This window comes from Marmota monax, unplaced genomic scaffold (genome assembly GCF_021218885.2).
Source record: "Marmota monax isolate L192 unplaced genomic scaffold, Marmota_monax_Labrador192_F-V1.1 WCK01_AAM20220418_F8-fsc00024, whole genome shotgun sequence".
NCBI classification, from domain to species: Eukaryota; Metazoa; Chordata; class Mammalia; order Rodentia; family Sciuridae; genus Marmota; species Marmota monax.
This window is the reverse complement of record NW_026695224.1, coordinates 1,755,796-1,773,608: the sequence shown is the minus strand read 5'-3', so window position 1 is coordinate 1,773,608 and position 17,813 is coordinate 1,755,796. Positions and strand designations below refer to the sequence as shown.

Below are 17,813 nucleotides of genomic sequence, written 5' to 3'. Positions count from 1 at the left end.
AATGAGCCACATCCCCACTTTTTCCTTATACTCTTTATTTTGAGATAGGGTCTTGATAAGTTGCTTAGAGCTTCACTAAGTTCTTGAGACTGGCTTTGAACTTGTGATCCTCCTGCCTCAGCCTCCTGAGCCACTAGGAGCCATTGTGGGCATGGCTTACCACATGGGACATTGTGCCTGCTCCATTTCCTTGTAGAAGTTCTTACAATCAAGAAACGAACAGTATTCTTCCTAGACACTGACTGATGTTTACCTCAATAGTAGGAAATTTAACCTGTTTAGTTTCCTATTTCCCAACTATCACATTAACTATTAAATGCTTAAATAATGTATAGCTTAACTTTTAAAGATAAATTAAAATATTTTAAAACCCTATCAATAGAAATATTCCCTTTGTTTTTTATGATATATAAATATTATAGAAAAGTATATTGTATCTGTGTATCAATGAATAATCAGTTTTTTTGATAAGGAAAGCTAAAAGAATATTTGAAAGCACATTTGATACTATTTATTGAGTTTTAGATTTAATTATAGGAATCTTTAGAATAATCTAGTCCAGCTTCCTCTCCTCACCTTTCCAGCTTCAGAAACTAAAATAAACAAAGCTATTGCCATGTACAATGTTTAGAGGTTTATACCATCATGTACTTCGGGCTGGAACCAGGCCTCGTTCCACCCCATTAGCACCTAAGCACTACATAGTCTTTTACCTCTATTCACACATAAGTGAAAGCAAAGCCAGAACAGTAAGTAAAACAGGTCATGACTTTGCTTTGTGTAACTCTGAGGGGAAAAAATTCTGAAAGAATCAATATGTTCAGCAAAACAGAAAAGCAGTAGCAGTTAAGTATCTTGGAGACATTATTAAATCTTTACATATTTTGTGATTAAAATGAGAAGAAAAAAAGTGTTTTTGTTTTTGTTGTTTGGTACTGGCGATTGAACCCAGGGGCATTCAACCACTGAGCCACATCCCCACCCCCTTTTTTTTTATGTTTTATTTAGAGACAGGGTCTCCCTAATTTGCTTAGGGCCTCATTAAGTTGCTGAGGAAGGCTTTGAACTCATGATCCTCTTGCCTCAGCCTCCCAAGCTGCTGGGATTAGAAGCCTGTGTCACCATACCCAGCTGGAAGAGTTTTTTTTATCATTTGAATCTGAAAAATTATCAGCAGGCTAGTTACAAAGTTTAATATTATATTAACATATATAAACTTATCACAACACGATGACTACAATTAATAATGTATTACATAATGGAAAATTGGTAAAAGAACAGATTTAAATGGTTTGTAACACAAAACATGTTAAGTATGTGAGGTAATGACATGCTAATAAGCTCAATTTAGCCATTCCACAACAGGTACATATTTTAAAACATATTGTACTCCATAAATATATACATTTTCATCAATTAAAAATAAATAATGTTCTTTTTAAAACATATTAAAGCAAATAAACAATAATCTGAGTATTTTCATGCATGCCATCTATTTTAATGCTGATCATTCCTTATTTAAAAATTGTATGTTTTCATAAAAGCATCTAATCTGGTTATTATAAAAATATTTTTATCATATTCAGTGCATTTCTGTGCTCTTCTAAGAAATATAAAATTATATTATTCATATATTCTGGTAGAAGAAGAAATGGATGTTTGGAACTCTTTTTTTCATTTAGTACATGTATTTCCAACTTTATATTAATGATGAGTCACAAGAAAATGTAGGGGTCTTTTTTTTAATATCTTTATTTTATTTTTTTATTTTTATATAGTGCTGAGGATCGAACCCAGGGCCTCACACGTTAGGCGAGTGCTCTATCGCTGAACCACAATCCTAGCCCAGAAAATGTAGTTTTATATGTGATAACATATCTACTTTGTCTCTTGACAAATGTTACGGGAAAGCTGTTATTTCTACCTATAATCAGGTTTTATTTTAGCCAGAAATGGAGCTTTAGAAACTCAAGATAGAAATCTTTCATCCTTAAGTCCTACTTATTGAAAGTTAAGGAAAACTTTGAATTCTGTTTAAAACCTTCTACCATTAATAATCATATGACTTTATTATTTATATCTCATGGATTCTATAGTCATCAACGAGTAAATTTTCCAGATGGAGAAAGGTGACATTTTGACTTATTGCCTTTAAGCTGTCATGCTATATCCTTACTAAAAAAATCATTAATTTATTTTTGTAATTTAACTCAGAATTCCTCATTACAGATCAAAATACAAAAGATTGAATCTCTTTCTTTCTGTTTTTTTTTTTTTGTTTTGTTTTGTTTTTTGTTATTTTTTTTGGTTGTGCTGAGGATCATACCCAGGGCCTCACATATGCATGCAACTATTCTACCACTGTGACGCATCCCCAACCATTTTGACCTCCCTTTCTGAAAACTGTATTAAATAATTTTTTTCATTCAATAGTTCTTGGTTTGAGACAACTAGATTTTTATCTTTAGAAACTATAATTGGATCATGACTGAAGTTTTATACCAAAGTAAATTTCAGGGGCTTAAAAGTAAAACTAATGCCCAAACATACTAGAACAAAAAGAATGGGGTTAGGCTAATAGTCACCACTATTGTGTGGTAGGCCTTTATAAGTTATAAGCAAAACTTAGAAACCATAAAAGAATGTATCAGCAGGGCGCAGTGGCCCATGACAATTGTCCTAGCAACTCAGGAGGCTTAGGCAGCGGGATCACAAGTTTGAGGCCAGTCTTCTCAACTGGCGAGATACTCAGCACCTTAGTGAGACCATGTCTCAAAATTAAAATAAAAAGAGCTAGGATGTCGCTCAGAGATAGAGTGCCCTTGGCTTTGATCTCCAGAACAGAAAGGAGGGGGAGGGGGAGGAAGGGAACATATTAATGCATCACAGACAAAAACATACTTTTGTTAATATGGGAAGGGCTTCTATGAATTGGCATTTGAAAGGCGAACATTATCATTAATAGAAAAACTAAAATTCACAAAATAGCATTTTCACAGATCAGACTGGAAAAAATTAAAACATGTAATAGTTCAGTTCTTGGTGCAACCTCTCCGCCAATAATTTTCAAACTGTGCTCCAAAATATTGGCCTGTATGGGAGGCCCTACAACTGTTTCAGGGAGTCCACAAGGTCAAAACTGTTTTCATAACATCTAAATTATTTTTTGCCTTTTTCACTGTGTTGACATTTATATTGTCAATGGCGGTTAAAGCTGCTTTCATTTTAGCACAAATCAAAGAGGTAACACCAGCTATCCAAGTATTCCTTGTATTCTTCTCTCACCTACACTTACACTATTAAAACACAGCAGAAGGAAGAAAATGAGACACATAGTTTTACTAAAGAATGTTTTTGTTGAAATAGCAAACAATAATTTTAATAAATATCAATATTCCATGTATATCTTTTTAATATTCTATGTTGGGTTTTTTGTTTTATTTTTGGTTCTGGAGATTAAACTCAGGTACTTTACCACTGAGCTATATTCACAGCCCCTTTTTTTTTTAAGTCTTTTTTTTTTTTTAATATGTATTTTTCACTTGTGGGTGAACCTTTATATGTGGTGCCGAGAATAGAACCTCGTGCCTCATATATGCTAGGCAAACACCTTACCACTGAGCCCAAGCTCCAGCCCCCAGCCCTTTTTGCTTTTTATTTTGAGACAGTGTCTCGCTGAGTTGCTGAGTGTCTCACTAAGTAGCTAAGGCTGCTTTGAATTTGCAGTCCTCCTTCAAGAAAGCTCCCTAGTTACTGGGATTCCAGGCATATGCCTCCACACCCAGCAAAACTGTTCTATACATCAAATATGATGGTTGTCAAGGCAAAAAAAGCACTGGTGTGATTAGATTTGAAATCTCACTGGAATCCTCCATGACCCCCTATCTCTAGAATTCTGCATTCCTGTAGAACCAACACCAAGTGGATGATTTCAAGGTCGGCTGCTAGCTCAAGCAGTAGCCATGCCCCCTTGGACCCTGACTGCAGTTGACTTCTCAGTACTTAAGCAGTTGAGCAAGGTGAAATGAACCTTGAGAGAACAACTTCCTAGTCACCCCTGTGTGAGAAGGGTGCTCCCATTGTTGTCTCTGAAATGAGTTTTTGCTTTTTTGCCCTTGAGCCTGCCATGGGTGTGGTGTTGCTTATTTCTGAAATGCCCTGTTTGAATATTATGCTGCCTTGAAATTTTCTGAACCAGATTAATTTGTCCATCACTTTTAATTTCAACCTCACAGAAGTCTCAAGCATGGGCAAAATGTAGACAAGTTCCTTGGCAGGACATAACATGAATGGTGTCTAGTCCAATTCCCAGTTGAGTACTCATTGTCATCTTTACTGTGTACATTCTTAGCATTCTGGTCTTCTGAGCTTCTACCAGAATCATCCAGTGTGTTGTTGTCTGTAAACAGTATTCTAAGTTTTCTTCTGCAAACCAGTTACAAGAACTTTTTTTTTTTTTTTGGAGAATCTTGCTATTGCTTATGACCTTAATAAACTGCTTAATAAATAATAGCCTCAAACTTGGAATCCTTCTGCCTCAGCCTCCTAAGTTGCTGGGATTACAGGGGTTCACCACCATACCCATCTCCAAAACCTTTTGGATCGCATGGTCAGGTTAGTCATAATAAAGACTCCCACTCTTAGTACTAATTCCTGTGTTAGTCAGCTTTTCATTAATGTGACCATGATATCTGACAAAACAACTCAAAGGAAGAAAAGTTTATTTGGGGCTCACAGTTTCAGAGGTTTTAGTACATGGTTGGCCAACCCCTTTGCTCTGGGCCTAAGGTGACACAGAACATCATGTAGAAGGACATGGTGGAAGAAAACTGTCCTGCTGGTGTCAGTAAAAAGTGGGGGGGGGGGGGCTAGAGACAAAGTATAATCCCCAGTGGCACGCCCCCAGTGACCTACTCCTCGAACCATGCCCACATGCCTATAGTTACCACCCAGAAATCCATTCATATAGGTACAGCTCTCATAGCCTGTTTTATCTCTGAACAGTCCTGCATTGCCTAACTCATGAGCTTTTAATGGGACACTTATCAAAACCATAACATTTTTTCATACTATATTTCATTAATTTTGGCTCCCATCTCAATTATCTCCTTCCATCTACTGGTTTCAGAATTGGTTTGCACTTGTTTTTCTAGGACTTTGATATGCATCAAGTTGTTTACTAGGAATCTTCTGATTTTTTTATGTATGCCCAAAGAAATGTAAAGTTTGCTCTTATAACCACCTTCATATTGTCCCAGAGATTCAATATGTTGTATCTCTATCTCCTTTGCATCTAGGAATTTTTAAATTGTTCCTCTGACTTCATTTTATGATCCATTCATTATTTAAAACTGTATTGTTCAATCTCCATGTGTTTATATACTTTCTATTGCTTTTCTTATTGTTGATTTCTAATTTTATTCCATTATGATCTAATAAAAGTCAAGGGATTATACTGATTTTTTTAAGTATTTGCTAAGACTTGCTTTGTGATCTAAAATATAGATGAGTGGGTTTTAATTAACAGTAGGAAATTTTCATTGGCATTACTGTAGATTATCACTTGTTGCATTTTGGTAGTACCATGAATAATATCCAGAGTTTTCTGAAAAGGCTATTAAGACTACATATTTTCACATTTATCAACCATACTATAACAAGTGGCAATATACTGTAATAAGTGGCCTGTGAAAGCAGTGTAAAAATTCAATATCATTTTTTGTTAAGACAGATATTGAAGCCAGGCAATTCCAGTCTTCTCACAAAAGCTATTTGTTTTGGAAAATAGTTATTTTTCATGAAAATATTATTTTACATGCAATATTTTTACATTTGTTATTTTTTACTTAATTTTTAAAACTACAAATAACCATAGATGTAACCCACTTAAAGTTCTTTGATTTCCTCAGTTCTTATGGTATCTATAAGTTGGAGACTCATTCTTCTGTGGAGATTAAATAAAAATTTGAATTTTATAAATGATCAAACCAATAATTATCATTTTAGAAATGTATACTACTTTTGCTAATATATACTCACTTTTAAGGTTACTAATTTATACTCACTTTTGTAAGACTGTAAAAAAGATATAAATTTATTCATTTTTAGATTTAGACTACCAAAAGATTACAAATAGCCCAGTGTTTGCACATAATAGAAAATTGATTATATTGAAATATATTCATACAATATAATACTGTACTGTAAATCAGGCAGATATAAATTTACCAATATGAAACCATCTTAGAGATATATTAAATCAAAAATTTATGGTACAAAAAAAAATAAAGTACACTATACTATTTGTGCAAAATTATATATGGCATATATATATATACACCGACTGTCTTTGGAAAGATATGGTACTTAGGAATGACCATAAAAAGAACTGAATCCAGGTTCCTCCATACTCTCACCTCTAGAGATGTTTGTAGAATAATGTACAGCTCTGTAAAAACACTTATAAAGGGGCTGGGATTCTGGCTCAGCGGTAGAGCGCTTGCCTAGTGTGGGCAGGATCCGGGTTCAATCCTCAGCACCACATAAAAATAAAGGCATTGTATTGTGTCCATCTACACCAAAAAAATAATAATAATAATTTAAAAAAAAAAAACTTATAAAGAAAACCTGTACTTCCTTCATTTACTTTTTTGTTGATTTTTTTTAAAATTTGTGCTTTTTTAGAAGCCAGAGTGCTGAAAACATTTTAGCTCTTTGATTGAAATCCATCTTAAAATAAAGGTACTTAAAAGTATGTATAAAAGATTAGCCTCACATTTACAATAGGATGTATAATAATATGTTACTATTGACATGCTGCTTATTTTTCTTCTGTGGCAGTAGTGACAATTATATAAATAAATCCAAAGCGACTTTTTAAAAATTGATGATTTTAACATTAAAACCTGAAAAGACCTTTTTCCAACCCTGGATAAGCATTTAACCACAGAAAAGTTTGCAATTTAGAACAAGACAAAGTTCAAATATTAAGTACTAAGGGCCAAGTGATTTGATTTTAATTGAGACACATTTATTATAAAACCATATGTCAACTAATTCTTTCGGTTTTATCCAGATTGATGGAGACTTAGAACAAATAGGAACTTTAATCTGCCATACACACACATTTTATTTTGTGGCTGTTAATGGACTCTTAAAGTTTCTTTTGGCAGATGGAGATGGACAAATGGATCATTTACTTCCAGGCTGTGAAGATCAAAACTGCCAGAGAAGCACAATCTACTTACTGAGATCTGGAACAAAACAGGTATATCAGTTTTGTTTTGTTTTGTTTTGTTTTGTTTAACACAACAGAGTTATGTGTTTAAAAAATAAAAATCTTGGGGCTGCGATTGTGGCTCAGCTGGAGAGAGCACATACAAGGCCCTGGGTTCGATCCTTAGCACCACATAAAAATAAATAAAATAAAGGTATTATGTCCAACTACAACTAAAAAATAAATATTAAAAAAAATCTTCAAAGGTTAGAAAAGACATCTGAAGAATCAGAACAAAGAGAAATACAAAATTAAGTTATTGTTTTCCTCATGTTAAATTTAAATTCATTTTATTTATTTATTGAAGCAGAAAGCACTGCTACAATCATTTCTGATTAAAAAAACCCGTTTTGAATCCTATAATTAAATGAACTATTAGCATTTTTATATGCCAGAAGAAATGGTAAAACACTATAATAAAGATATGTTGTAGAAGAATAATAGAATATCGTATCTATTTTCAAAGCTAACCTTGTTTATGTCTGTGGTATCTAGATCTGTTTCATTTTGTCATGCTGACTTTTTACCTATAGCTTGTGAGTAAACAGTTTGAAATCTGAGAATCATATTGGAGAATTAATATGGGAATGATAGTTATGACAACAGAATTAATGAGCTTTATTTTCTTTTGTAGGGTAATAAACAGTAAAAATACCACATTGACTTTTATATCTCTATGAACATCACATTTTATATTAAAACAAATCATTCACTCAGCATTCTCAAACCATTTAACTATTACACCTTTATATTTTATTACCTTAAAACTTTTTTAGTTTTGAATCAGTTAACATGTTAAGTAACACTTCATCACTGTTTCATAGGTATAAACAAACCTAGTAATTATAGCATATATTCAAATCACAGATTACTATGAGAATATTTTCAAATTATAAGGTCATTTCTCCTTAGGAAGGAATACGGTACATAGGAAGGAGCATAAAGGTCACAGTTCTTTGTTGGACTATTATGTATACCACATTAAGTGAAAAATCTTAACTACTTTTGGAGCATAATACAATTGTTTTAATGGGAAATACTTCTTATGATAAGTAAAATAATACTTTTTTGCCTGAAGAAAAATGTAAAAACTAATTAAAGCTGCAGACCAATTTTTTTTTTTAAATCTCACTTTCTGAAAATATGTCTTTATCAGTATTTTTTTTCTTTCTTTTTCCTTGGCAAGTTATACTTTCTTTAGAAAACCTATGACATAACTTGCTAAACCCTTTTCAAGAAGCCGTTTTTAATACACTTTAGCTTGCAACTATAAAAATGAATCACCTGTTTATAAGACCAAAAAGTTCTGTAGGCATGTTTGTCCTGCCGTTTCCAGTCAGCTGTTCCAACTTTGGTTCACATTATCTCCAAGTTATATGACAACATCCATACTCTCAGCACATTGTGGGCACACCTCTAATTTTAATTGCATGATTTCCACTTTTAGCTTTATATTAGTTTATCAAAAAGTGAATATCTGTGTACTCAGAAGAGAAAGGAATTCTAAACTCTTTTAGAAATCAACCTTGTCTTCTATTATCAATATAAAAATAAAGACATGCAGTAAAAATTTAACTTAGAGCTATTTTTGTGTCACTTCATTTACTTTTTCTGAGAAGTACCTATCAGTTACAGATAGAGCTTGTCAGACCTGATGGTGTTTGGAAAGCCTTGTGAGCTGCTTGGCTTGAGGTGATAACTAGTCCTCTTTGTGTAATAAAGCATAACAGATCAAGGGAGACTCATCATGTTCTAACTTCGTTCCTAAGTTGGGCCTCCTGAAAGTTCACTAGCATTAGATAATGTTATAGTCTGCTTTACTTCTTTAAAATACTCATTGTATTTTAAAGAAGTAAAGTTTTATTTCTACTTTACACTAATTTTAAATTGGGTAATATGACTATATGCATATTGATATCCATTTAATCCCAAGGTTCTATGATTTTGTGAAAAAAGCAAAGATGACTACTGATAAATTCTAAGGGAGACAACTTATTCATCAAAAGAAATCATAATACCCTACCATACTATGGAGATGAAAAAGATAAATAAAATATGCTTATCTTCAGAACTTTTTATGGATACTTTTTATGGATCATTTCTTTGGCAAATTGTAATTTTTTTCCCAAGGTAACTATGAAGTCTAATTTTTTTCTCTAAATCTACAGTGGGTTCCAGTCCTACAGGATTTCAACAATAAGGGTACACTCTGGGGCTTTGTACCATTTGTGCACGAAGAACGACCAACTGAAATACCAATTCCAATTACCCTTCATATTGGAGACTACAACATGGATGGCTATCCGGATGCTCTCGCCATACTAAAGAACACATCTGGAAGGTAGGGAAATTAAATTAACTGAGAAATATTTATAAGATACCTTCACTATGGCAATTTATAACTGAACAGCACGTAAATATCATATAGTCTTGTAGGTATAGATCATGATGCTCAGTTCTTATTTTCTTATTTGGTCCCCAAACTTCCCAGCTACTTAAAGTACCTATTCTTTTTCACAGATTCATTTTTTTTTAAGAAAAAAATTGATTAACTAATCTAAAGGAAAAACCTGGTTTTCATTCAATAAAATTTGATTTTTTAAAAGATACCAAAAAATTTACAAATTGCCCATTTATTTATATATATATATATATATATATATATATATATATATATATATATATATACATACATACATACATACATACACACACATATAATACTTTTTTTTTCTTTTTGAGAGAGAGAGAGAGAATTTTTTAATATTTATTTTTTAGTTTTCGATGGACGCAACATCTTTATTTTATTTTTATGTGGTGCTGAGATTCGAACCCAGCACCCCGCACATGCCAGGAGAGTGCGTGCGCTACCACTTGAGTCACATCCCCAGCCCACCCAATTATATTTTGAAACTGAATACCATGGTAGTCAAGAGCAGATTAACTACCATGGTTTCAGTATCAGTCCAACTACTTACTATCTGTGTGACCTTGGACAGATTACTTAAACTCCTCAACTGTAAAATTCTACTTCTGGTACAACTGAGGTAAAAGAAAAGTAAACAAATCATTTAGTAGGATACTCTGCACATAGTAATATTATTTTGCAATAGGTGTTACCTATTGTTTCTTTTTTTTTTTCTTTTTAGTTGTCAGTGGACCTTTTATTTATTTATATGTGGTACTTCAAATCCAGGCAAGCCCTCTACCATGAGCTATAACCCCACTCTACCTTATTGTTTCTTATTTGGCAATGGCATTGAAAATTCCAGTATGATTATTGGTATTATACTTTACTCTTTTATTTATCTTATAATAAGTTGTGTTCCCTGGCTCTTTTTGTTTCGTGCCTCCCATCATTTATCTCTTTATAGTTTGTTCTGAGCATTAATTAATTTGATGACTGCAGAATTAGTAATAACTCAGCTCCACATTCACTACCAAGCTCCTATTGTAATACAGTGCTCCAGGGAAAAAAAAATCACATTTTTTATTGCTTTCAACACCAGATAACATTGTCTAGAAATCCAGTTTTTAAAGAAACATATATTGTTAATAAATATCCCTGAAATTTGTATAGATTGTGAGGAATAGAAAAGATATGGTATATATTAGAACTCTTTCTTACATGAATTTGCTTTAATCAAAAAATAGTTTATAATTTTTGACTGATTTCAAGACTGCTGTATTGCTGATAATTAGTGCTGGGTTGATGTTTCTAATTTGAAGTGTTGCTATCTAGAGAAGTCTATCTCCTTTTACAGATTTTGAAAATCAGGTAGAGAGCAACTATGTAAATGAAAATAAAACCTATAACATCTGTAAAAAGACTATAACAGAAATTTGAAACCATGTTTAACTTGGTTTTTTGGTTTTTATTACTTTAAGAAGATGGATTTCTATTTGTTTGGATTTCTATTTGTTTTCACTTTAATCTAAAGGCCTAATATGTCTTAAGATAACCTTTAAAATAATGTTACGTTTAAAAGATCTTTACTAATGACAGTTTATGGAAGAAACAAGCATGGTCAGAGATCCCCTGTTTTTCCTCTATTTCACCACAAACCAAAAGCTCTGGTTTCTTTCACCCTAGCTGTCCCATTGCTGCTCAGTTGCCTTTGCTTACCATTGTATTCTATGCATAGTCATGTTGTTATTCTCTGAGCATATATTTTAAGAATATGACTTCTGATTTACTTTACTATTCCATTACACCTTCATCAGATACAACCAGGATGTTAGTATTTTTAAGAAGTGTTATTGATATTAATAAATTGTCATTCAGTGGATAAAATTGTACAGCAAACTTTATCTTCTAGTAGGCTTTATTGGATAGCCAAACCTAGAAGCATCTTTAAAAAAAAAAAAATCTTACCAGCAAAGAAGCGGTCTGATTATATCTAAAACCTCTTAAACATCAAGTAAATAAATGGCCAAATACAGCATATTACCTATTATTTAGTGCTGGGAAGAAAACAACTATAATTTTAATGTGATTTTATTATGTATAAGTTTTATAGGGTAGTATTATCTTTATATTAAAATATGAAAATAGACAAATCAGAAAACTGCTAATAGTACCCGGTAATAACTTGTAGTCAGGACTCTAAAGTTTCAAAGTCCAAATCCTTTACCTTTCTTTGTAAGAAAAAATTTTGTAAGGAAGGGAAAGCTGGATAAGCAAAAAGAACACATTTTTTTTTGCAGAGATTACAAATGACAGTGTGGACGACTAGTTACTCTGACAAAAGGAAAGGAGCAACTGAAAGACAAAATACAGAAGTTCTGTGAGCCTTGTAAAGGACAAAGCAAACATCTCTCTCTATATGACATAGCAGCAATTCCTCATTGAAACTGCTTTTTAGCCCAGGAGATTATTTGCAAGCATGTAGACTTCCGTGTTATTTATTCAGAAACCAGAGGTTATATTTGAATATATTAGTGAGACACATTCAGGCCATTATATAAGAAGATGGAAAATGATCAGAATTAAACTAAGATTTTTTTATTGATTTTTTTTTTTAAAAAATAAATGACAGTGGAATGCATTACAATTCTTATTACACTTATATAGCACAATATTTCATATCTCTGGTTCTTTATAAAATAAGTTGACACCAATTCTTGTCTTCATACATGTACTTTGGATAATGATGTCTATCACATTTCACCATCTTTGCTGATCCCCTGCCTCCTCCCTTTCCTTCCCACCTCTCTGCCCTATCTAGAATTCATCTATTCCTCCCATGCTCCCCCTCCCTACCCCACTATGAGTCAGCTTCCTTAGATCAGAGGAAACATTCAGCATTTGTTTTTTGGGATTGGCTGACTTCACTTAGCATTATCTTCTCCAGCGCCATCCATTTACCTGCAAATGCCATGATTTTATTCTCTTTTATTGCTGAGTAAAATTCCATTGTGTATATATGCCACATTTTTTTTATGCATTCATCCACGGAAGGGCATCTTTGTTGGCTCCACAGTTTAGCAATTGTGTATTGTCGCTGCTATAAACATGGCTGTGTCCCTGCAGTATGCTGTTTTTGAGCTTTTTGGGTATAGATCGAGGAGAGGGATAGCTGGGTCAAATGGTGGTTCCATTCCCAGCTTTCCAAGGAATCTCCATACTGCTTTCCATATTAGCTGCACCAATTTCCATATTGGCTGCACCACCAGCAATGTATGTGTGTACTTTCCCCCCATATTCTCTCCAACACTTATTGTTGTTTGTCTTCATAATAGCTACCATTCTGACTGAAGTGAAATGGAATCTTAGAGTAGTTTTGATTTTCATTTCTCTAATTGTTAGAGATGATGAACAGTTTTTCATATATTTGTTTTTTGATTGTATATCCTCTTCTGAGAAATGTCTGTTCAGTTCCTGGGCCCATTTGTGAGTGGGTTATTTATTTTTTTGGTGCTTAGCTTTTTCAGTTATTTTCTATACCCTAGAGATTAGTAGTGCTCTATCTGATGTGTGAGGAGTAAAAGTTTGCTCCTAGGATGGAGACTCTGTTCACTTCACAGATTGTTTCTTTTGCTGAAAAGAAACAGTTTGATTCCATCCCATTTATTGATTCTTGGTTTTAAATCTTGCACAACATGAGTCTTATTAAGGAAGTTGGGGCCTAATCCCACATGATGAAGATTAGGACCTACTTTTTCTTGTATTAGATGCAGAGTCTCTGGTTTAATTCCAAGGTCCTTGATTCACTTTGAGTTGAGTTTTGTGCATGGTGAGAGATAGGGGTTTAATTTCATTTTGTTGCATATGGATTTCCAGTTTTCCCAGCACTATTTGTTGAAGAGGCTATCTTTTCTCCAATGCATGTTTTTGGCACCTTTGTCTAATATAAGATAATTGTAATTTTGTGGGTTAGTCTCCTCTATTCTGTACCATTGGTCTACCTGTCTGTTATGGTTCCAATATCATACTGTTTTTGTTACTATTGCTCTCTAGTATAGTTTAAGGTCTGGTATAGTGATACCACCTGCTTCACTCTTCCTGATAAGGATTGCTTTAGCTATTCTGGGTCTCTTATTTTTCCAGGTGAATTCCATTATATGCTTTTTCTGTTTCTATGAGGAATGCCATTGGGATTTTGATTAGAATTGCATTAAATCTGTATAGTGCTTTTGGTAGTATACTTATTTTGATAGTATTAATTCTGCCTATACAAGAGCAATGTAGATCTTTCCGTCTTCAAAGGTCTTCTTTAATTTCTTTCTTTAGGATTTTGTAGTTTTCGTTGTATAAATCTTTCACCTCTTTCCTTGATTCCCAAGTATCTTTTTTTTTTTTTTTTGAGGTCATTGTAAATGGGATAGTTTTCCTTATTTCCTTCTCAGAGGATTTGTCACTGATATACAGAAATTCCTTTTCATTTCCTTGCATGCACAAGGCCCTGGGTTCAATCCCCAGCACCACCAAAAAAAAAAAAAAAGAAAGAAAGAAAGAAATTCCTTTTCATTTATGGGTGTTGATTTTATATCCTGGTACTTTACTGAATTCATTTACTAGTTCTAGAAGTTTTCTGGTGGAGCTATTTGGGTCTTCTAGGTATAGAATCATATCGTCAGCAAATAGTGCTAATTTCAGTTCTTCTTTTCCTATACACATCCCTTTAATTTCGTTCATCTGTCTAATTGCTCTGGCCAGTGTTTCAAGAACTATGTTGAATAGAAATGGTGAAAGAGGGCATCCCTGTCTTGTTCCAGTTTTTAGAGGGAATGCCTTTAATTTTTCTCCATTTAGAATGATGTTGGCCTGAGACTTCGCATAGATAGCCTTTACGATATTGAGATATGTTCCCGTTTTCCCTAGTTTTTCTAGTGTTTTGAACATGAATGGTTGCTGTATTTTGTCAAATGCTTTTTTTCTGCATCTGTTGAGATGATCATATGATTCTGTTGATGTGGTGAGTCTATTGATATGTCTATTGATATGTCTATTACATTTATTGATTTCCACATGTTGAACCAACATTGCATCCCTGAGATGACTCCCAGTTGATCATGGTGCACAATCTTTTTGATATGTTTTTGTATTTGATTTGCCAGAATTTTTATTGAGAATTTTTGCATCTATGTTCATTAGAGATATTGGTCTGACGTGTTTTTTTCTTTGATGTGTCTTTGCCTGGTTTTGGGATCAGGGTGATATTGGCCTCATAGAATGAGTTTGGAAGTGCTGCCTCTTTTTCTATTTCATGAAATAAATTGTAGAGTATTGGTATTAGTTCTTCTTTAAAGACTTGTAGAACTTGGCTGTTACCATCCCATCCTGGGCTTTTCTCAGTTGGTAAGCTTCTGATGGTGTCTTCAGTTTCATCACTTGATATTGGTATGTTTAAATTGTGTATATCTTCCTGATTCAATCTGGGCAGATCGCTTATGACTTAAGAAATTTGTCAGTGCCTTCAATGTCTTCTATTTTATTGAAGTATAAGTTTTCAAGAAAATTTCTAATTATCCTCTGTATTTCTGTAGTGTCTATTTTTTGTGACATTACCTTTTTCATCAATATGCTGGTAATTTGAGTTTTCTCTCTCCTTCTCTTCATTAGCATAGCTAATAGTCTGTCAATTTCATTTATTTTTCTCAAACAACTAACTTTTTGTTTTTTCAATTTTTTCAATTGTTTCTTTTGTTTCCATTTCATTGACTTCACTTCTAATTTTAATTATTTCTTGCCTTCTACTGCTTTTGCTGCTGATTTGTTCTTCTTTTTCTAGGGCTTTGAGATGTAGTGTGAGGTCATTTATTTGTTACCTTTTTCTTCTTTTAAGGAATGAATTCCATGTAATGAATTTTCCCTCTTAGTACTGCTTTTATAGTGTACCAGAGATTTTTATATGTTGTGTCTGTGTTCTTACTTTTTAAATTTCCTCCTTAATGTCTTCTGTAACCCATTGTTCATTCAGTAGCATATTGTTCAGTCTCCATGTGATACAGGAATTTTTCTTCCTTATTTTATCGTTGATTTCCAATTTGGAAATTTGGTCTCTTTATGCTATTCCATATTTCTTGAATGTTCTGCTCATGGTTTCTTACCATTATCACTGTGTAGTCTCTGTTCTTTTTAAGATTATATATTTTATCTTCATTGTCTGATGTCATGACTTCCAAGTGCCTACTCTGTTGGTGATGCTTTCATTTGAGCTTTTTTTTTTTTTGTAATTTTTTTATTGTTGGTTGTTCAAAACATTACATAGTTCTTGATATATCATATTTCACACTTTGATTCAAGTGGGTTATGAACTCCCATTTTTACCCCGTATACAAATTGCAGAATCACATCAGTTACACATCCATTGATTTACATATTGCCATACTAATGTCTGTTGTATTCTGCTGCCTTTCCTATCCTCTACTATCCCCCCTCCCCTCCCCTGAGGATATTGTGAATGGAGTGGTTGTCCTCATTTCCATTTCAGAGGATTTGTCGCTGATATACAGGAATGCCTTTGATTTATGCGTGTTGATTTTATATCCTGCCACTTTGCTGAATTCATTTATTAGCTCTAATAGTTTCTTTGTAGACCCTTTTGGGTCTGCTAGGTAAAGAATCATGTCACCTGCAAATATTGATAATTTAAGTTCTTCTTTTCCTATTTTTATGCCTTTAATTTCTTTCATCTGTCTAATTGCTCTGGCCAGTGTTTCAAGAACTATGTTGAACAGAAGTGGTGAGAGAAGGCATCCCTGTCTTGTTCCAGATTTTAGAGGGAATGCCTTCAATTTTTCTCCATTCAGAATGATGCTAGCCTGAGGCTTAGCATAGATTGCTTTTACAATATTGAGGTATGTTCCTGTTATCCCTAGTTTTTCTAGAGTTTTGAACATAAAGCGATGCTGTACTTTGTTGAATGCTTTTTCCGCATCTATCGAGATGATCATATGGTTCTTATTTTTAAGTCTATTGATGTGGTGAATAACATTTATTGATTTCCGTATATTGAACCAGCCTTGCATCCCAGGGATGAATCCTACTTGATCATGGTGCACAATTTTTTTGATATGTTTTTGTATCCGATTCGCCAGAATTTTATTGAGGATTTTTGCATCTAGGTTCATTAGAGATATTGGTCTGTAGTTTTCTTTCTTTGAAGTGTCTTTGTCTGGTTTAGGAATCAGGGTGATGTTGGCCTCATAGAATGAATTTGGAAGTTCTCCCTCTTTTTCTATTTCCTGAAGTAGCTTGAAAAGTATTGGTATTAGTTCCTCTTTAAAGGTTTTGTAAAACTCTGCTGTATACCCATCCGGTCCTGGGCTTTTCTTAGTTGGTAGTCTTTTGATGGTTTCTTCTATTTCCTCAATTGATATTGGTCTGTTTAGGTTGTCTATATCCTCCTGACTCAATCTGGGCAGATCATATGACTTAAGAAATTTATCGATGCCTTCACTATCTTCTAATTTATTGGAGTATAAGGATTCAAAATAATTTCTAATTATCTTCTGTATTTCTGAAGTGTCTGTTGTGATATTGCCTTTTCATTTGAGCTTTTAATTTGGTTTATTGGTTCTTTCATTTCAAGGATTTCTTTTTTTTCTTTTTTTCAGAACCTCTATCTCCCTGTTGAGGTGGTCTTTTGCTTCTTGGATTTGTTTCTGTAGCTCCTTGTCAAAGTAATCTTGCACTGCTTGTGTTTGCGCTCTTGTATCTTCCTTGAGTTCACAGAACATTTTAACCATGTATATCCTGACCTCTGTCTCTGTCAGTTTTCTTCTGCTGTGGCTGCCAATGATTCTAATGATGTGGTGTCTTCATTTGTTTGTGATTCTTTCTTCCCTTGTCTTTTTATGTTTCTTGTGTCTTCCTTCCTAGCTCTGTGGGACTGGGGTGTTAATGTTTTTACTCTGTAGGTTTGTAGTGCTCTTGTAGGGTTCCAAGATCCATCCTTTGTGGGGAAAGACAATGTTAACTGATCCCAATATCCATAATATATCACCTGTGAACAATTTGTTGTTATTAAGACATTTACAGTTTAGTCTCAATGTACATAAATGTTGGATTCAATTATTATCTAAAATATTA

General features: G+C 33.4%; 1 protein-coding gene across 2 annotated transcripts in view; it reads left to right on the top strand.

Annotated features, from left to right (window-relative positions):
- Positions 1–17,813, top strand: part of Itfg1 (integrin alpha FG-GAP repeat containing 1) — a 254,097-nt gene that overhangs the window by 108,785 nt on the left and 127,499 nt on the right. For both annotated transcript variants that reach the window (XM_046435181.2, XM_046435182.2), the window contains exons 9-10: positions 7,173–7,267; positions 9,445–9,617. In XM_046435181.2, coding sequence (XP_046291137.1) covers positions 7,173–7,267; positions 9,445–9,617 — 268 coding nt within the window. The remainder of the gene's footprint in view (positions 1–7,172; positions 7,268–9,444; positions 9,618–17,813) is intronic.